Source organism: Rhagoletis zephyria, unplaced genomic scaffold (assembly GCF_001687245.7).
Source record: "Rhagoletis zephyria isolate East Lansing unplaced genomic scaffold, Rhagoletis_zephyria_1.1 Rzeph_scaffold_01606, whole genome shotgun sequence".
Taxonomy (NCBI): Eukaryota; Metazoa; Arthropoda; class Insecta; order Diptera; family Tephritidae; genus Rhagoletis; species Rhagoletis zephyria.
The window spans coordinates 50,375-71,751 of NW_016158690.1; the positions used below are offsets into that span (position 1 = coordinate 50,375).

The 21,377-nt window shown below is 36.9% G+C and overlaps 4 protein-coding genes across 9 annotated transcripts; all 4 read left to right on the top strand.

Moving 5' to 3' along the window:
- The first annotated feature begins 44 nt into the window (after nucleotides 1–44).
- LOC108364606 (zinc finger protein 37-like) lies at nucleotides 45–2,236 on the top strand. The gene has a single exon (XM_017618341.1). It carries the CDS (start codon nucleotides 271–273, stop codon nucleotides 2,167–2,169), a length of 1,899 nt encoding a protein of 632 aa, XP_017473830.1. The 5' UTR covers nucleotides 45–270; the 3' UTR covers nucleotides 2,170–2,236.
- A 139-nt stretch (nucleotides 2,237–2,375) lies between these two features.
- alpha-PheRS (phenylalanine--tRNA ligase alpha subunit) lies at nucleotides 2,376–3,999 on the top strand. The gene has a single exon (XM_017618342.1). It carries the CDS (start codon nucleotides 2,467–2,469, stop codon nucleotides 3,952–3,954), a length of 1,488 nt encoding a protein of 495 aa, XP_017473831.1. The 5' UTR covers nucleotides 2,376–2,466; the 3' UTR covers nucleotides 3,955–3,999.
- A 2,965-nt stretch (nucleotides 4,000–6,964) lies between these two features.
- On the top strand, nucleotides 6,965–12,326 carry LOC108364605 (zinc finger protein 236-like). Its single transcript, XM_017618340.1, has 2 exons — nucleotides 6,965–7,809; nucleotides 9,772–12,326. The coding sequence occupies exons 1-2, from the start codon at nucleotides 7,234–7,236 to the stop codon at nucleotides 11,335–11,337; spliced, it is 2,142 nt and encodes a 713-aa protein (XP_017473829.1). The 5' UTR covers nucleotides 6,965–7,233; the 3' UTR covers nucleotides 11,338–12,326.
- Nucleotides 12,327–16,822: 4,496 nt separating this feature from the next.
- On the top strand, nucleotides 16,823–20,762 carry Smox (Smad on X protein). Of its 6 annotated transcripts, XM_017618348.1 has the most exons (4): nucleotides 16,823–17,185; nucleotides 17,241–17,538; nucleotides 17,776–17,811; nucleotides 17,946–20,762. In XM_017618348.1, exon 4 carries the CDS (start codon nucleotides 18,155–18,157, stop codon nucleotides 19,577–19,579), a length of 1,425 nt encoding a protein of 474 aa, XP_017473837.1. In that variant the 5' UTR covers nucleotides 16,823–17,185; nucleotides 17,241–17,538; nucleotides 17,776–17,811; nucleotides 17,946–18,154; the 3' UTR covers nucleotides 19,580–20,762. The 6 variants fall into 6 exon arrangements, with proteins under 6 accessions (XP_017473837.1, XP_017473835.1, XP_017473836.1 ...); XM_017618346.1 differs by having other exon boundaries at nucleotides 16,823–17,538; nucleotides 17,654–17,854; XM_017618347.1 differs by having other exon boundaries at nucleotides 16,823–17,538; nucleotides 17,654–17,811.
- The last annotated feature ends 615 nt before the right edge of the window (nucleotides 20,763–21,377 follow it).

Genomic DNA, 21,377 nt, shown 5'->3' on the forward strand with positions numbered 1-21,377 from the left:
TATTGAAAAGATAATAACTTTTATTTATAATTATTATTATTTTTTTTTTTATGGAATAGCTGTAGCTTTTGAGCTGACCAAATAATTCTCCATTTTCTAATTAAACTATACAAAAGAATTACCATTGTGAATGAACAGATTACTAATTGTGACTCCAAGCTTTGCTAACGAAGAAGAAGTTAAGCGAGGCGCTAGCTTTTGCAGTTTTTTGTCAATTGCTAATAAATACTTTTCTAAAATTATGACTTTTTGCCAGTGTTGTAGTCAATAATGAATTCGAGTGATGGGCAAATCCTTGAAGATTTCGAAGTCGTTGAGGACATAAGGGAAGATGACTCAGAGGAAAGTCTGCAAGTGGACGATGTTCAGTGCGGACTGATTTTTTACAGCGAAACAACGCGCGTATTAAAATTTTTTTGCATATATTGTGAAAAAGTAACCGATAATATTAACTATTTTTGCCAACATTTAAGTGAACACATCAACGATGACAGCAAGGAGAGCCAGCAAGAAGAAATCAATGCCAACGTCCTGCCTGAGAAATCTATTGATGATGTTGAGCTAATGGAAACAGATTCCAAAGCGGTAGTTTACGAACCAAATGCAAATCAGTGCGTTCTCCCCTGCGATTTGGCTGATTTTGATGAATCAAAAATTGTTGTGGAAGAACTGGATGAAGCGGAAGAAATTGCAGCAGAAGTAGAAGCTGAAATGCGTGATGAATTCGAGGGCGATCATGTATTTCCTAAAAAAGAAAATAGTTGCTCAGAGCAATACTTCAGTTACCTACAAACAAATGATTACGGAACAGAAAAGAAATTAAAATCCGAACACAGAGCGGAGATCTCTACAATGGATTTGAATAGAACTGAAGCTACCCATGACACACAGTGGAAAACCTCCAGTAAAAAGAAGAAACGTGTAACTACAGTAAAAGTTATTGCGCTAAAAAATCGGGTTGCAGAACTCTATGAACGCATTAAACTAGAGGAGGAACGGCGTTCTCGCCTCAGTGGCACAAATCGTGAATCATCTAATGGAGACAATGCAGAGAGTGTAGAACAAGATTGTACGATTGGTGCAGAAGCTCACACTTCGTTGCTACCAGAATCAGAGCCGGTAAGACAAATAATTGGCGAAACTGTCATAACCCTTCTGCCACCAACGCTTCCTAAAGTCGACTTAGCGAAATTTGCGGGCACCACATCGCCCCTACAAACTCAAATGAATAAACGTGAGAGCCCTGTTGATAAAACTACTTGTCCGGCTTGCGGTAGAAAATTCCGAAGTGCTTTTAGTCTTACAATTCATAAAAGAACGCATTACTTGGAGTCGGATAGTAATATTAAGTTGGCACACAAGTGCTCCGATTGTGATCAACTATTTAATAAAATTCTCGATTTAAAAGACCACATACAACAAGTGCACTATCCAGAGGGATTTATCTGCAAAATATGTAATAGGAAACTTACAAGTCTTACGCTACTTGAGACCCACATGAGAAAAGTACATCTATCAAGGCCATTCAATTGCGAAATTTGTCGGAAAAATTTCGACACGCCAGATCGTTTCGAGGAACATGTTAAGGCGCATGTATCTGGCCAGCCTTACCGGTGTCACATATGTGGTCGCAAATACAGTACGGAATGCATACTAAAACAACATTTACGAAGACACAAGGAGCAAATACCCCAATGCTGTGTCGTATGTGGTAAGATGACATTACGTATAACACAACATATGAAAATACATGCGCCTCGGCCAAAAAGGGTGCTAAGTTGTAAAGCATGCGGTAAAGTTTTCAATTTTAGCTCAGGCTTAAGTCACCACTACAAAGTAATGCACAAGTTTCCAAAGGCAACTTCAAAATTAAAACGAGATCGTCTTGGTCAAATGTCAAGAAGTCATGAAGAAGTTAAGCCGGAGACACTAGAGAGTTCCGTGGAAGCACTTGAGGATGTCCGAATTGTAGATAAAAAGGATACTAATGAGGAGATCAATCGAAAAGAGGAAGAAGCGAAGAGGGTCATTGTTGAACTTATACAAAATGCAACATACACATCATTTTTCCCTGAAAGTTTTAACAGTTCTATGGACTCTGGCCCACCCATAGCTCGAGAAGAAACGATATCAGCTGTAAATAGCATAGTAAATGAAGAAAATTCATGAAATCAGCTTTGTATAAGGGTTTACTTTAGTTTTTTATGTATATTTGTTAATAGAATGATATGGCAAAAAATTTAAAAATATGTATATTCACCTACCCAATACCGCGTAGTTATGCTTTGCAAGTGGGGCTTAAATGCATGCAATAAAAAAATTTTCGCGTTACAAAAAGTTTGGCAACTCTTATCCGCTTGTCAAAAATGTCATTTGGATTTCAATTGGTTTGTTGGCATTGGCAGATCGGCAGATTTCCGCGATTTTTAATAATCCAGCTGTGAGTGTTGTTTTATATCAACAAAAATGCATCCAGATCTTACTGAACGCATATTGCAACATTTGGAAGGCAATGACAAAGTCAGCACCATTGATTTGGCCACATTGTTTGGCGTAGACCACCAAAAAATTGTTGGTGCCTTAAAAAGCATTGAAGCTCACGGCGATTTGATAATCGCCGAACCAGCCTCAACAAAAAGTTTGGAGTTGACAGAAGAGGGTCAAATTGTAATGACAAATGGCAGTCACGAAGCAATACTGTATGGAACTGTCCCTGTGGAAGGCATTTCCCAAGAGGAACTTATGAAGAGTGGCCCTAATGCGAAAATTGGCTATAGCAAAGCCATGGCACTTGGTTGGATCCATTTGGACAAATCAGTCAGCCCACCACTTGTCAAAAGGAAAGTGGAAAAAATCGAAGATACAGTAAAAAAATCTCTTGAAGAGATTTCAAAAAATCAAACGGATCTGCCACCTCATGTAATCAAAGAATTTAAAAAACGCAGGTTGTTGCAAGAAATCACGACGAAAAGTTTCATTTTGAGTAAGGGTAGCGAATTTGCAACAACTTTAACGAAAATGGAAACAGATCTCACAGTTGACATGCTTGCGAACGGCTTATGGAAGGACCTTAAATTCAAATCATACAATTTTGATGCACTGGGCTCTGCACCTGTGAGAGGTCATTTGCACCCACTACAAAAAGTACGCTCAGAGTTCCGGCAGATATTCTTAGAAATGGGTTTTTCGGAAATGCCTACAAATAACTACATAGAGTCTTCATTCTGGAATTTCGATGCACTATTTGTACCACAACAACATCCTGCTCGCGACGCTCAGGACACCTTCTTTATTAGTCATCCGGCAAAGAGTTATAAATTTCCGCAAGAATATATGCAACGCGTACAGGAAGTACATTCACGTGGCGGTTACGGTTCGACTGGCTATGGCTATGATTGGAAATTAGAAGAAGCACAACGTAACACATTGCGTACACACACAACAGCGGTGAGTGCACGAATGCTATATAAGTTGGCCAGTCAGCCGGAGGGGTTTCGCCCAGTAAAATATTTTAGTATTGATAAAGTATTCCGAAATGAAACATTGGATGCCACACATTTGGCGGAATTCCATCAAGTGGAGGGCGTGGTAGCGGACGTTGGACTAACGCTCGGAGATTTAATTGGTACACTTTACGAATTTTTCCGCAAACTTGGTATTGAAAAGTTAGAGTTCAAACCAGCCTACAATCCGTACACCGAGCCAAGCATGGAGATTTTCTGCTTCCATCCAGGACTTAACAAATGGATCGAAGTGGGAAATTCAGGTGTTTTCCGGCCAGAGCTTCTGCTACCAATGGGCTTACCTGAAAATGTAAATGTTATTGCTTGGGGTCTATCGTTGGAACGACCGACTATGATAAAATATGGAATCAATAATATACGCGATTTGATCGGGCCTAAAGTCGATTTGAAAATGGTAGAAGAAGGACCGATCTGTCGTTTAGATAAATAAAATTTTTATAAATCGGGGCTTGTTTCAAGGGATTTGAATTAAAATATTGTTTGCCTTTCCAAATAAAAATGTAATTAACAATACAAAGATAATATTTTTTTTTTTTAGGATGCGAGAAGATAAATACTTTAAGTCAGGAATATGCATTTAATATGCACGTAAAATAATGTAGACGGCATCTGTGTCCGTAGATAAATCGGAAATAATAAAATCCATAATAAAATCCTCTGGTTCTGCTTCCCACCCCAAAACCATTGCAAAAATAACCGAACATTTCCCCAAGTCATGAGGCCCATGGGTCCCAAAGTAATTCCACTTGCTGTTAAGTGGACAAAGACAATATGTATTAAATAACACATCGAAATGTTTAATTTGAGATTCTGAATTATATCAGAATCTTCGTATCCGGTATAGAAAACTATAATAGTCCTGGCTAGCTACATTGTGAAATAATCAGATGATATACATATGTTCACTAAAATTGTATTAATGTAAAAATAATGATTTGGCAAGTTATCGAATTTAATGTAAAATTTAATCATTTTTAAGATAAGATAATTATTATTAAGAGGTTAATGTTAATACAACTACATATATTATTTATAATCCCAATTTAGGATGGAAAATCTCCCACACCAAAAAACTGACAATTAGGTAACGCCGCTTCGAATTTTTCACAATTGAGAAAATGTCAAAAACCGGCTTTTTAATCAAAAAGTTGGTTATTGAAGCTATCTTCTTTTATGTATCATGGCTAGACCGATTTGGAGTGGTGAGAAAAGTAACCGGTTATAGCTTTGAACCGATGTGGAGTGGTAAAAAAGCTAGTCGCGAGCCGCTTATTTTATTACATCTCGTCGCCTGGGTAAAAGATAGTCGTATGTTAATTTCGGCAGATTGTGGGAAATCGCGATTGAAGTTTGGAATGCAATTTCTCAAAAACGCGAAGATAGATTTTCTCCAGTCTCTGAAAATTTTACTAGTTCGCAAAATTCTTAAATTTAATTTTTGATATTTGATTATTTTAATATGACTGCATGACTAACTAAAAATTTTCGAAAAAATTTTAGTCACCATCTCGGAAACTAAAGGAGATATCTTAAAACAGATAACACCAATCGAAAAATCTTATTTCAAAATATATAACTGCATCTTGCGCTTACGACAATCGTTTACCCAGGCCGTTTGCCGTTGTACAATGCAAACGCTGCTTTATTTTCGGAAGGGCCCTAAATACAACCGTGTTATTGAAATAATGCATACAGATGTCGCCCAAATAGCCTTCCAGCTGACAAAGGAAATAATTTTTGTCGTTCTCTTTTGTTCTCATTTACGAAATTTGTCAAACAAATTGTGAAGAATAAATTTTGTTTATTTCCAAGCATACTATAAACAAATATATGTATATTAAATGGATAGTAATCATGGAGAAGACAATAGAGAAACTGTTTCCGGCAAAGATTCTTCTGCTACTTCATTATTAAATCAGTTCATTTTGGGGCAATTGAAAGAAAAGCACTGTACAAACGGGGAAATTGGAGCCAGGAATGGATTCGTCTTACCTAAATTACAAATGGGTGCCACTAAACCTACGAACTTCGTTATTCCTCCATTGAAATTATTCAATGCAAATGGTGCATTATTGTGCAAACCACACAGTCAACATAAGCCAACGATAATTTCAAAAGCAACATTTGATAGGAAATCGTACGACGATGGTATTGAAGGCATAAGTAAAGGCATAGACATAATGCATGTGAGTGACTCAGACATTTTGGAAAAGAAAGTAGAAGTATCATCCCCTGCCATCGATCTATCTGCAGCATTGAGCTCCGTCACAGGCATTATTGTGCCTAGTAAGCAACGATTATTACAGCCCGCTGAGGTTTTCCAGATACCATTTATTGAATGTGATCGACAAGAGAAGCCAATTCTGCTGCCCGTCATAGACAAATTCTGCCAGTCGGGCACAGATGCCACTACCATGTACAAAAGCAAAAAACTCGCTACACCTTCGTCTTGTGGACGCATTATTTGTCTCAACTACAAACGCATACATCCGTTGCCGAAAATAGGGCACAGTTTTAAAGTAAAACACAAAATACAGCGTTTTCGTTTCGACACCAAATCACCTGATGACATTATTTTGGCTACTTTGAATAAATACCATCGACAATATTGACGAAGGTCGAAGTCTATTCTACCAGATCGTTTAAAATTAAGAATGAGCAATACACTAATTGTAAGAAAGGACGTTTATAACATTATAATACATATTGTACAAAAAAAGAAATTATGATGAATACTATTACGTATTATTTAAAAAAAATCGAAGGTGGATGCCGCCAAACATAAGAAAACAACCCCTGATTACCTTTGCATATCCATTAATTCTTGGCTTGGAATCTGAATTTCCAAAAAACATGAAAAACGCGAAGATTTCCTCTAGTAAATTTAAATTTTCAACATTTTTTTTTCGGCCAAGTCCTACCATACGGCGTCGTACGAACTATTGATATTTCCACGAATGTCAAATAAAAAAAACAAACAAAACCAATCATATTGTCGCAATCGGAAAGTTATGGCGTCAGAAATCGCAAGATCACAAGCCATTCTGCAATGAATGGAATAGGGAATTTACATGAGGCGATTTTTAGTTGAATGCAACAATTGCCTGGTGTAAACGGCCTTTCAACTAATCGCTTTCAATGAAGTTGGTTGGCTGCCTACTTTCGTTCAACTTTTGGTTCAACTAATCGTCTATGAAAGTCGAATCATGTAAATTCCCTAGAAGGTTGAAAAATACGTGAATGAGATATGTGCATACATATATATTTATATATATAGAAAATAGAATCAAGCAAAGGGTAAAGTTGGTCCCCTAACTCATTTTTAACAATTGGCCGAAAATATTTGATTGGCACAGGGTGTATTTAACGTATTTGTTTACGGTGTGTTTAATACGCATTGGTTTGGCATTTCATAGAAAACCATTTTACGGATCCGGCAACGCTTACACACGATTTTCATCAAGTGTGCACCCTTTCTCTTGCTCTTTCCTCCCAATTCGGCACGGCTCTCTTTCTCCCTTTTCCACACACACACTTTTCACACGCATTTGACAAAATAATAAAAACAATTTCCGAATTCTAGTGAAAAGTTTTATACATTGCCGTCTGAGAAAGGCTATGCAAAAAGTTTTCATTTCGTCCGAAACAATGTCAAAATAGTAAATTAAATAATTAATTGTGAATTATTTGTCTGTTCTGGTTTAAAAATATGTCGAGAATCGCAATCAAAACAGAGAATCTGGATGATGAGCAGGAGGAGATTGGCATTGAAAGTAGAGCCGCAGAAGAGGATGGTGTTGGTCGCCAGGAGCAAGAAAAGGGTACTTCGTCAGCCGAACTAAGTAATTTGGTTACGGCAGGTAAACAGCACATTGAGGTGGGTCGAAATGTGAACATGGCGACGCGCCAGCTACAACAAATTCAGCCGCAACCTACTTCTTTGTTGAAAATGACTGGCGGAGGCGCGGGGGGCGGCGGTAGTGGTGCGGGTACGGGTGCGGTTGATAGTAACAGCCGTCTGGTCAACTCCGGCCATGATACCAATAGCACTAAAAAACCTACATTACCGAAATCACGCTGCGGAGAAGTCTTTGTATCCAATAATGCACGCCAGTGGACATTTATTTGCACCTATTGCAACAAAAGCACACGTGACATCGGCGAATTTATATGCCACATAAAAATCAAACATTTGGGTGGCTTTGCGGATGATGGTGGTGATGAAACAGACGATGGTGGAGAGTACGAGGGAAATCAACCAAATTTCTATGAGCAGGATCAAGATGTAAGCAAAGAATTTCGAAGATCATTCAAAAAACTGCATTCTATAATTTGCTAGTGCTGTACACCCTATAAAGCACTCAAAAGTTTGAGTATTTGGATAATCTTTAATTAATTCATCGGGCTAGTATATGTAAAAACGTATGTACATTCATCCAACATGCATACATATGTACATTAATGTATTAATGAGTTTCGCTTTGCAACATTTGCAAAAAAGCAAATCAATGTGTGTTTATCGATTTTTTTTTTTAAATAGAGCAGGCTTCTTGCAGTTCGTTTCATCCTTTTATGCTTGTTACAGTGTACACAATTCATGCGAATGTACCATCGCTTATGAAAAACGGATAAAAATCAGCAAAGAGATCGTTGATGTGTTCGCACGGCTGAAGAGGGTTGAAATGAACCGGTTTCAGTTTTCTTAAAGTACATTTCTTGCCTTAGTTTTTCCCTTACTTTTTAATCATGGTGTGTTTTTTTAACCGACTTCCAAAAAAGGAGGAGGTTATCAATTCATGGGAATATTTTTTTTTATGTATGTTCTATGTTACCGCATAACTTTGGACCACGTCAACCGATTTCGATAATTCTTTTTGCATCGGAGAGGGAGTGTCTCAGAGGTCCCATACTTATCTGGTTTAGTTTCGATCATTGGATAATGAAATATACATATATATATACATACATATATATATTTATATGAGAATTGAAGTCGGTTTTGTTTTTTGCTTAAAAATTACTTGTTATTGAAATGGTTTATAGTCGTTTGGACGCGGAGAAAAATACTTCGTTTTTTAAACTAAGTTTATTTAAACGATATAGCGAGCCAATTTTTTGCATATAGTAGTATATTGGGCACGATGGTATTAAATTAATAATCCTTTCCATGGATAGCTACATATATACCTATGTTCACATGAACTTTCTTTCAAAAGCCACTTTGATTTCATAAACTCAAAATCGTATGCTTGGCTTCGTAAAAACTGTCACTACTGTTAAGTGGCTCATGCCTCTAATCCTTGTCGAATCCATGTCTAACCTTTTGTAATTACCTTTGCAATCCTTAATACTTACCTTAGTAAGGGATGGAAATGGATTGGACAAAGATTAGAGACAAGAACCACTTAACAGTAGTAACAGTTTTTGTTTTTCCGAATTTTGAATTGCGTCGTTATTGCACAGGACCATCGGTATGTATGTATGTGTGTACATATTTTATTGCCTGCAGACTAGAAATAAGTTAATAGTACAAACGAATATTTTTAAAGCAACCTTTCTAAATATGAACCAAATTCGGGTTCTTCAAATATCTCGATTCATGCGCCACCTATCGGATCAACTCATCTTTCGTATTGTATTGTCATCGGGTTCTGAGCCAACTGTGAAGTTCCAGGTCTCTAGGTCATCGGGAAGTTGGTCAAAAATTGATTACAAGATTTGCCCCCCCATAAACATACNCTCTAGGTCATCGGGAAGTTGGTCAAAAATTGATTACAAGATTTGCCCCCTAAAACATAGTTACATATGTAAATAAAAGCTTGTAAGAACACCATATATTTTTTGGTAAATCAAATTGGAAAAAGCAACAACAGTTTTTCTTTGAAACCCAAAGTACCTACGAAAGAAGCCTTATGAGAAGATGTTGTTATATCTGAAATAGCAGATATGTATAACCTCTACCACTTTCATGTTGAATGCTTCAACTATTGTTGTAAATCAGGAAACGTCACTATCAATGCCAAAGAAATTTTTTAATAAACCTCGTAAGGTCGCCCTCAGCTACACTAAACTAAACTAAAATTCAAAATACAAGATTTATTGGCGTTTCAAGAACGGCGCTTTCTAAGCTAATTTAAAAAGTTTTTTGATAGATTCCTTTGCCACGTTTATTTTCAAGTCCATTTGTTCGTTGTAATCTGTTTGGTTTTTATATAAACATACCAAATCTAACACTCTTTCAAAATAGTATTTGGATTGCGGCAGCTATCTGGATGTGAACGTACACACAGAGTCCGAAGACTACAGTTTAAATGGCCAAGATCACTCGTCTTCATACCGGCATTTAAGCACTCATAATCTAACACAAAGACTACCGGTGATCGCTGCGGCAGTCTCAAAGCAAGAAGAAGTAAAAAGACAAGCTGATTTTAACAAAAAAAGGAAACTTAATAGTGCCGAAGATGACACTTTGGACGGCGAAAATGAATACGCTTTTGGCACTGCTAAAGAATCTGCCGCACAATGGCGTGCCGATCCAGCCAATTTCCAATCATACGCAAATAAATACACTTTAAAAACCTCCACCCCAGATGCTAACATGAAAAACAATGCCATAGCAAATGGCAGCGCTGCTTTTGACGCTACCGACTACACTTCGAATAAGGACGATTTTGATGCAGCCGGCGCCTATGAAAACGACGATGAAGAAGACTTTGATAATCAATTGCTGATTGCGCCCACTGACTCATTAGATGCGAGCATACTGGGTGCCACCCAAGATGGTAGTGGCGGTGAAATGAAAGCTAAGCGTCGCCAAATACGCGGTACCGCCTACTGTGCCCTGTGCAACAAAACCTTCCAATACTACTCACTGTATCGCAATCATATGATTAAACATTCTAATGAAACACCGTTTAAGTGTCCTATTTGCAAAAAAGGATTCAAGTCAAAACAGGCCATACGCTATCACATGAATACACATCAGAAAGAGAAGCAATTCAAATGCACCGTCTGCAGTGCATCGTATGGCACTGAGAACCACTTCATCTCCCATATTATGACTCATGAAAGCGCAACTGCATTTCCATGCATGGTTTGCGGTCAGGTACTAAGCAGCAGTAAGGAGCGCGATATTCATATGGCTAACCATAAGGAGGAGCGACCATTTCGTTGCGACTACTGCAACAAACTCTTCCGTTTACGCCACCATTTATCCAACCATTTGAAGATGCACCGCAAATACCGTTGCGATTATTGCAAGGAGATATTCACCAGCGCTATTTACTTGCGTAAACCTTACGCTTGTCCAGGGTGTGAAAGTTCACCCGATGCGCAGCAAGATGCAGCAAATGCTGCAAGTTTAAAAGCTGCACGTCTTGCTGGCAGCAAAAACGTAAACCCATTGGAAATTTTCGAAACGGTCATACCAGGACAACAACAACATGGTGATGACTACGCACAGATGGTAACCGACTCGGAAGGTGATGGGGAAGTTGATGAGGATGATGATGAGGGCGAGGACGACGATGATGATGAAAACGATAATGAACAACAAGACTCACCTATGAATGAAGATGGCGATGAAAACGAAGAAAGATCACTAAAAGACGCTGAGCAAGAAGATGCGGATGATGACGAAGATGATGCTGAGGATGATGAAGGAGAATATGAGGAAGGAGGCGCGGGTGGTAGTGGCGACCGAGCTATTGGCCAATATGGTGGCGGTATGAAGCGTTATGTATGCAAGTATTGCCCGCGCAGCTATTCGCACCCAAGCGGGCTAAACTACCACATAAGGCATAAACACTGCTAGTAAAAGAGCACAAATAAGAAGGCAAATTACAGATGAAGGAGCTATAGGGAGGGCATATAATTATTTATAAGAGAAGAGATTTTTTTCCAATTTATGCACTGACAAAAACAAAATATGTAGTTATAGAAAAGAAAAGCCGAGCGCAAAAAATGTTTAAAATAGCTGATTGTATACTATGTAAGAGATTTATTACTTTTAAGCATAAATATTATAAATACATATATTCTTTTAATATTTCTATTATTGTCAGGTGACTACAGACTTAAAATGCTAGCGCATGCCGGTACAAATACAACACAGTCTTTCCTAATAACATCTAGTCTAACCTTAAACCATTATTTTGTACCCACACAGGTAGATATAAACCTTGCATTACAGTGGACTATTGTATGATACCTCTAAGTTGTGCAATTGTTATTATGGGTAGCAGCGATTGCAGCTTATATACTCATGTCTGCGTATGATAACCGAAATTTAATTAGGTAATTAGTGAAAACATGTGGGACTCATTCTATAGCATCGTTCTGGTTGTTACCATGGCAAAAAAAAATTCGATTCGTTTATTAATGAAAATGCTGTCGTAATGCGATCGTCATTGCAAAAGTTTTCCCCCAATGGGCGTGTCTGGCAATCTGCTTAATTCACGTCCATGTAGGAGTGTCACATACACGAGATTGTAGCGGCAGCGATAGCTACGTTAGTAAATACCAAAGCATATATCTTGGTAAAAATTAAATACTCAAATGTATGTATGTAACTTCTGTTTCTTAAAAAAAAAAATAGCAGATTTTACTTTCACGTTCCTTGCATACAACTATTGGTACCCAAAAATTTTTTTTTTACATATTAACTGAAATTTATACACACACGTGTACATTATCTTCATTATTTTAGGTATAGTAAACAGTATTCTTCCGAGTAAGCCATCACATCCATCTTGAATCCGACCGAAATGTATTAGAACTGATGTTTGTGAAAATTAATGAAAAAATACTAACACGCATACATATGGACGTACATTTTTTCTCAAAGCATATTAATTTTTATAAAACATACCGATAAGGCTTGAATAGGCCTTGAAAACTATATTTATGTACATACGNGAGATTGTAGCGGCAGCGATAGCTACGTTAGTAAATACCAAAGCATATATCTTGGTAAAAATTAAATACTCAAATGTATGTATGTAACTTCTGTTTCTTAAAAAAAAAATTAGCAGATTTTACTTTCACGTTCCTTGCATACAACTATTGGTACCCAAACATTTTTTTTTACATATTAACTGAAATTTATACACTCACGTGTACATTATCTTCATTATTTTAGTTATAGTAAACAGTATTCTTCCGAGTAAGCCATCACATCCATCTTGAATCCGACCGAAATGTATTAGAACTGATGTTTGTGAAAATTAAAGAAAAAATACTAACACGCATACATATGGACGTACATTTTTTCTCAAAGCATATTAATTTTTATAAAACATACCGATAAGGCTTGAATAGGCCTTGAAAACTATATTTATGTACATACGTGCATTAAAAAAATAGAGTTACCAAAATTATTGAAGGTTATAGGGAACAAATTTCCGAAAAATCAGTGACTGGCCCAATGTTTTTGTATTACATACATATGTATGTACATATATCATCAAGTAGTCAGTCATCTAGTGTTTATAAAAGATAAAACACCAATCTGTTTTATTTATTTTTTTGTAATACATACATATGTTAAAGATTTCAAATCTCATTTGAATTTTAGAGCAATATTGTTCTAAATCTGCTAGCGCTAAAAATCTCATTTCTCACATAAAAAGCTCTTATTTTTGATGTTTAAGTTATTATTTTTTATATTTTATTTATTTTATTTTTTTGTTACACTTAAGTCCACGAATATACATGCATACATACTAAGTACAGCTTTGAAATTAATATGAATATGAACAGCTTTTTTACGATTATAGTGAGTTTAAGTGAATTATTAATGTAATAAAAAGGCAATTTTCATTATGAGTTACTCTTAGAATAGCAACAAAAATATGAATGCTGCTAAATTTATTTAAGGCAATTACGCGGAAAAAATATAAATGGCAAAACATAAACGTTTTCCAATAAAAGACAAAAGAAAAAACTAGCAAAGCAAAATTTTTGTAAAACTAGTTATTTACGTTATTATATTTTGGTATCTATCCAAAGATTCTTTACAACTTCACTGCGCCTAAAACACATGTAAAATTGCTAGGCGAAGACTTTGTAACGCTGAAATTAAATTTAAATTTACTTTATACAATTGTATTTACAAGCGAAATTAACTGTCATACAAATCTTGTCGTTCGATACNAAGACTTTGTAACGCTGAAATTAAATTTAAATTTACTTTATACAATTGTAGTTATTTACAAGCGAAATTAACTGTCCATACAAATCTTGTCGTTCGATACATGTATGTATGTATGCAGAAACAATTAGGTATATTTAATGCTTCATTTAAAATTATTTTCATTTTTACAACTATATCGTCAATGATCAAGCAAACACCAAAAGCGAGCATTATACGAACATTCAGCTTTCTGCTAAATCATGTTAATAGCTACTATGAATATTAAAAAAATATAAATACATATATGAAAATATTAAATGAGGTTTACTAAACAAAGCTCATACAGTGGTGGAAAAATAAATAGCGACGCGACATTTTAACAAGTTTTGCCTATTTTTCTTTTGTATATTTAATACGTATTATATTTTTAAAAGGGTATCTAACAAAAACCATATACATATTTGAAACTTAGTGCAAAAATTATAAAAATTCGGCAAAGTTACATCTAAATTTTCAACCTTTTAGTCAGGTTTTTTAGAATTTTGCATACTTTGTGTATGTAGTTTTGTTTTTAAATTAAATTTTAATGTATAGAAAAATCGCGTTGTTTTTTGGCAATTTTTTTCACGCCTTCTTTGCCATACAAAGAATGTTCGATAACCTTTTTTGCNTTAGTGCAAAAATTATAAAAATTCGGCAAAGTTACATCTAAATTTTCAACTTTTTAGTCAGATTTTTAGAATTTTGCATACTTTGTGTATGTAGTTTTGTTTTTAAATTAAATTTTAATGTATAGAAAAATCGCGTTGTTTTTTGTCAATTTTTTTCACGCCTTCTTTTCCATACAAAGAATGTTCGATAACCTTTTTTGTATGGAAATGCGTAATACAGTCAGAAAAAAATTATCTTAGATAATGAGCTTTACTTTTATAAAAAAAAAAAATTATAAATAATATATGTAAATAAAAGAAAAATAGACAAAACTTTTTAAAATGTCGCCTTATTATTTATTTTTCTACCACTGTAGACACAGTAGGTTATTAATTGAATAACTCTTATATAAACGTATTTTTTAATGTGACAACACACGTTCGCCGAAGCTAAGCGAATTTAGCAACGTAACCGAATTCAAACTGTAAATACTACTCCATTGATATTCATTATTAAATAAACATAAAACACAAGTCGTCGTTTGCATTTATATTGCATATTTTTCTGAAATATCGCTAAAGCTACCCTACCTGGCGGATCGCCGTTGATTTCGTTGGGGAGAGTGTTAAGCTTCTTGCAGTGAAGAAGCGAGAAAGGCTGTAGAGATAGCCGTTTACTTTTGAGCAGAGGTCATCAATTCCATTCCCAGACGCCAATATCGAGCTGTCGTCAGCGCATCAGATCAGGTAAACTCTTTCAGGTGTCTGGGGGAGCTTCGAGAACCCCATGTTTTATTCTTCTAGGTTTCGAGGTTTGATCTCGGAAGATTACTGACAACTGTGGACCACTCAAGTAATTCGCCGACCACCGTTTGAGTCGTTGTGGGAGAGAGGAAGCCTCAATGTCTTCTAGGGGCGGTTGCGATTTAGGTCACGAGTTATTTGGGTGCTTATGGCGTTAAGTGCTGTTGATGGGCTATGCACTTTCCGGAAACCATGCTGATGCTTCGCTGGGGTCAGGTGGTGGGTGAAGTACGGGAGTAGAAGGGCCTCTAGTGTTTTCGCGACCGGGGAAAGGAGCGTTATCGGGCAATAAGAGTATCCTTTGTTGGCGGGTTTCCTCGGTTTCAGCAGTGGGACCACCCTCCCTGATTTCCACACATCAGGAATGATGAGTGGCCATTGACAGGTAAAGGACTTATATGAGGTATGCTACTCCCGCGGGCTCCAAATGTTTCAGCATCAGCATGCAAATTCCGTCGGGCTTTGGAGGCTTTCGCCTTCCCTTCCTTCACTTCGCCGCTGGTGAAAGTAAGTGGTGCATTGTTTTTGGGCAGCTAGTGCAGCCTCCGACGAGGTTGGAGAGGGAACGGACGGATCATCTGAGCTTACTCACACTAGAGGGGAAGTTACAGGTCTTCAAGTGCTCCCCACTTTTTCCGCTTATACTGATTTACCAGTTGCCGAATCCCTCCAAATTAGGGTCCTTCAGGCGAGGACCCGCAGGATCGACCTGGTGTAGGTGGTCACACTCATTTGCTGCTTCTGCCGGAAAATTTGGGGGACTTCCGCGATGAGTCCGAATGGTACCCAGCCGAACTGGCGTTTGCTAGCGGATGGTGACATTTGGCTTCATCAACAGGGGGCCACAAGGTATTGGGATAATTGATGGGGTTCGACGATCTTAAAGAGGATAGATCGCCGACACAACAGCCCTTGGTCGGGTAAAACTCGAGTCATTCCGGTACGTAGAACCGGCTGGCGTGGGAATGTTTAAATGCCTGCGATCTGCTTCTGTATAGACAGGCAGAACGCAACATATCAAATATCTAACCATTTGGCCGATAATGAGGGCCAGTGCTTACTAATTATGTTCATATGTATGCATGTATGTCTGTACCGTTGTTGTTTAAGGGTTAAAGTGCGCGCTACCATTCCGTAGGGCCTGGGATCTAACCAAAGTTTCCGATTAACATAAAAAATAAAATAAAAAAGAACGTGTTTTTCTAACAGCGGTCGCCCTTCGACAAGCAATGTAGAGTCTCGTCTTTCGGAGTATAACTGTAGGTGCCTCCCCTTTGTGTGACAACAAGGCGCACACCACAGATCGGAAGAGAAGCTCGGCCAAACACTAATAAATATATTGTGTACGCGCCATTCTTATAAATTATCAGAACTGTTACGATTAATTATATTTTATTCACTGATACCAAACATGACATGCAATCGGTTTTAGTGCATAAAATATTTGAGAATTGAAAATGCCTTACCAATATAACTTTGTAAGGACGAAAACCGCAAATGAAGCCACGTTTCAACATTTCCGGAACAACTCATTTTATATCCGGCATTTCGAACAAAGTTCGTGTTCGTTCGCCATCTGTTTTTTATTTTATTTTTTTTCTTTGAAATGGATGATTTTATATTTATACTGTGGAAAGCGGTTTTATATGGATTGCGAATTTAAGATACCATCTAAATACTCATATTTAATAAATTATTAAGTAAAAGGAAACTCTTTTGAAATATATTGAATGCAAAATAAATGCGAAATTTTCGTACCTGGCAAGGCCCTTTGCCGAATGACGACGAAATGAATAAGACGATTGTAAATTTTGCTTTGTGCGGAGGCGAGTTTATTTTCATTTTCATTTTCCAAATTTTTACAGTTTCTGTACGTTTATACTTGCAAAAATTTGCAGAAAAAGCTTACAAGCGCGTGTAAAATTTAAACGCAAAATTACTTAAGATCAGTTTGGCATAAATAGTGAAGCCAACGGCATTTGCTATCACTGGTCGTCTGGCAAAGGCAAAAGCGATTGATTAGCAGAATTGAGAAGGAAGTGCAAGGAGGAAGAGGAAGTAGAGTAAAACGAAAAGTAAAGTCTGTGCTTGGTTGAAAGACGTAAAATAAAATATATGTGTGTGGTCAAGGGAAGGGAAGAAAGTGCACAAACGAATAAATACTTGGGGTGAGAATACTGCAAAGGCAATAGAACAACAAGGTCCACAGCAACAGTGCGAGACGATGCATTTTAAACGTCTCTAAAAAGGAAACAAAGCAGAAAACATATCCAGTCGGCAGAAGGAAGAGGCAAGAAAAGTATCCATCAGACGACGGCGATGACGACTCTGTTGTAGAACGGAAAGCACAAAAAAGTGTGAAAGGTCAGCAGACAGACGAAGAGGAGACGGAAAATAAAGAAACCGTGCAAAATAGTATACTCAGCCAGTAAGCAAAGAATCATACATATTTAATATACATATAAGTATAAAGCAATCGTAGCCGCAAAAAGTATAGAAAATATAATTTACGCCAAATTTTAACGTAAAAATTTATTATGTAGAACTGTCGATTTCCTTTAAATTGCATGGGCCTAGATGAATGTTTGAAATATCCTTGAATGTACTTATATACATACATTTATCCGACAAGACAAGACTAAAAAAATTCATTCATTCCACTTAGAATTGCAGTATACATATTGGCCACAAGTCTGGATTGGTGAGTTTGAAAAGAGCAAATATTTTCTGTATTACTAGCTCAGGTTCGTTATAGTAATTAATAAGGACTTTTTTAGTTATGCAATGAAATGTATATTTACATATATATGTATGATCACAAATTATGCTTTTTAGGAACTCGCCAGTAATCTTATTATTTGCTACTAGCTGCCATTGTAAGCAACCGACCGCGCAAGTGCTAACGACCACCGCCAGATTATCATACATTTCACAGATATTTCTTCGTACCGGAAGCAGGTGTATATATTTAGGACAAGCCGGATCTATAGCATTTGTTGACGACTCTACCAGTCGACCAGTGCACGCTTGCTGGGCCACGTGCGATGTTGCCATTCACCCCACAAGTAGTTAAACGTTTGTTAGCACTCAAGAAGGGCAACGAAGATACGGTCGAGGGGAAGTGGTCAGAAAAGGCGGTTAAAAATCTAGTAAAGAAAGTGAAGAAGAACATACAACTCGAAGAGTTAGAACGTGCCATTTCTACACAAAATTGTAATACACGCTGTGTCACCGTACCGCGTAGTAAGCCAGGCGCTACTGGCGAAAATTTGCGCAAAGGACAACCTCATGTCATATATTGCCGCGTATGGCGTTGGCCAGATCTACAATCTCAGAATGAATTGAAAGCTTTGGATCATTGCGAATACGCTTTTCACTTGCGTAAAGACGAGATTTGTATCAATCCATATCATTACAAAAAGATTGAACTATCGATTTTGGTGCCAAAATCATTGCCTACACCGCCTGACTCAATTACCGATTATCCATTGGATAATCACACCCACCAAATACCTAATAATACAGAGTACAATGCCGCTACTATACGCAGCGCCTCTTTGAGTCCGCCACAGTATATGGAGTTGTCAAGTCACCATCATCAACAACAACAGCATTCGCCGGGTAGTTTAGTTGGTTTGGGCATGAGTGCAGCTCAACAACAACAACAACAAATCAATGGCTCACTTGTAGGATCTGGCGCTTGTAACATGGACTCGCAATCAAGTGTGCTAAGTGTTGGCAGTAGCATTCCCAACACGGGCACACCTCCACCTGGCTACATGAGCGAAGATGGTGATCCCATTGACCCGAATGACAATATGAACATGTCGAGGTTGACGCCACCAGTCGATGCTAGTCCCGTAATGTACCATGAGCCCGCTTTCTGGTGCTCAATTTCTTATTATGAACTTAACACGCGTGTCGGTGAAACCTTCCATGCCTCGCAACCATCTATTACAGTAGATGGTTTCACCGATCCCTCAAACTCTGAGCGTTTCTGTCTTGGCCTACTCTCCAATGTAAATCGTAATGAAGTGGTTGAACAGACTCGTCGCCACATTGGCAAAGGAGTACGTCTTTATTATATTGGGGGTGAGGTGTTCGCAGAATGCCTCAGTGATTCGTCAATATTTGTGCAAAGTCCTAATTGTAATCAACGCTATGGATGGCATCCAGCTACTGTCTGTAAAATACCACCAGGATGTAATTTGAAAATCTTTAATAATCAAGAATTCGCAGCATTGCTATCGCAATCAGTATCACAGGGTTTTGAGGCCGTATATCAATTAACGCGTATGTGTACCATACGCATGTCATTTGTGAAGGGTTGGGGTGCAGAATATAGACGTCAGACGGTTACTTCAACTCCGTGTTGGATTGAGTTGCATTTGAATGGGCCGCTACAATGGTTGGATCGTGTTCTCACGCAGATGGGTTCGCCGCGCTTGCCATGCAGCTCCATGTCTTAAACACACAGAAACGCATAAAAGGAAAAAATGTGAAGCGAGAAAGATGAAAAAAGGAGTTAGGAGTGCATTAATGCATTAAAATCAATGCCAACCGAGGAGTAACCTATGTTTGCACATATATATGTATGTATGTATTGAATAAGTATACGTAAAAATTAGTGATTCAAATAATTGGAAACTTTTTTTCTAAAATGTTTCAAATGCCCTTAATCGTGGTTGTTTTGTGTGAGATTCCCTAGAAATTAAATTCGAACGGTGTTCACATGAGGCGATTTTCCAGGCAATTTAAGAGGCGATTAGTTGAACCAAAAGTTGGCTGCACCCCAAGCTTGCTCCCCAACTTCATTGGAAGCGGTTAGTTCATACCAGGCGATTGTTGATTTCAACTAAAAGTTGCCTGTAAAATCGCCTCATGCAAACACCATATTAAAGATAGAAGCGATGTTAAAATAAATTTTTGCAATTTATTGCCAATGACAGATACACAGAAACGAAATATTTGCAAGGATTATTCAAATTGTTATATGTACATATAAAGAAGGTAATATAAAAAATAGGACAATGCACTTACAGGTGTATGATCACAGTGGACATAACATTGAAATTCATATTTACTACATAAAGGTAAAGACAGCTCACATTTTGTAAAAAACAATCACACTGTGTAAGGTGTGTATTGTATATTTTTGCAATGAACTTTCACTAATACACAGCTATGCCAACACGAAATAGTACGTATTATTCTCACCCGCAAGGATGTTATCAAGTAGCAAAGCAGTTGAAATTAGGAAACATTAAGAGCTTTTAGATTTTAAACTTTTAACAATAGATTTTGTACCATTTACAGATTTACATGGATCAAGTACATGTTAACTCATACATATGTACATACATATACAATAATTATATATGTATACAAAATAAATATATACAAAACCAAAAACATATATGTACATACATATGTACATATGTAGGTAAAAGAACAGCACGTTTGGGATATTTGCTATAAGCAAATTGTAGGAATTTAAAAATTTTAAACAGATCGTAAGATCTAAAAATGAAAACTTGGCTAAAAACTGCGGGATATTAGCTGTAAAAGTTTGATAAAAAAAAGTCTATATAAAATATGTCTGTATAACCATAATTTAAGATGCTCCTTAATAAGGTTTTTTTTGTGCTTTAACAAAATGAAAAAGATATTTACTTGTTATATGTATGTATAGAAGCTGAGCAAAACGTGAAAATACTTGTCACTTACATTTAGTCGGCTGTCTACAATGGAACTAGTTCGCAATAATTATTAATGCAAATATGTGTTTTAAAAAATAATTTAATTGTCGTTTTGTAATACACTTTTTCGATATTGATATATTTTACCATACATTTACAATGGGGTCTTTCAATACAAATTTTTTTGTACATACATATGTAGGTATGCAATTGAAAATTACATATTTTAAAATATTCTGAGCTGTTTAGACGAAAGAAGCTGCAATACAATTTATTTACATACATAAATATGCATAAAAATATATTAAACACATATGGGTGTTTCCAGCGGAAGGTCCACCACGACAAAAAAATAAAAGTTTTATATCTAACGTGTTTACGGGCCGATTTGTCTGCTTTTTTAAATATATACTGGCTATATAAGTAGAATCATGTTTGCGTAAAATGGTCTTCCTAGGTAGTGCCAAGGTCGAGATATTTCGAAAAACCGTATTTATGGTCCGATTTGGTTCGAATTTGGGGTATGTATTTGAAACATAATAAATCATAGATTTCCAACAAATTGACC

Bases quoted from the DNA above. Each gene is read 5' to 3' on its own strand.
- LOC108364606 (XM_017618341.1), top strand. From the start codon at position 271: ATGAATTCGAGTGATGGGCAAATCCTTGAAGATTTCGAAGTCGTTGAG.
- alpha-PheRS (XM_017618342.1), top strand. From the start codon at position 2,467: ATGCATCCAGATCTTACTGAACGCATATTGCAACATTTGGAAGGCAAT.
- LOC108364605 (XM_017618340.1), top strand. From the start codon at position 7,234: ATGTCGAGAATCGCAATCAAAACAGAGAATCTGGATGATGAGCAGGAG. The intron at 7,810-9,771 runs GTAAGCAAAGAA...CTTTCAAAATAG, and splicing joins TCTATGAGCAGGATCAAGAT to TATTTGGATTGCGGCAGCTA.
- Smox (XM_017618346.1), top strand. From the start codon at position 18,155: ATGTTGCCATTCACCCCACAAGTAGTTAAACGTTTGTTAGCACTCAAG.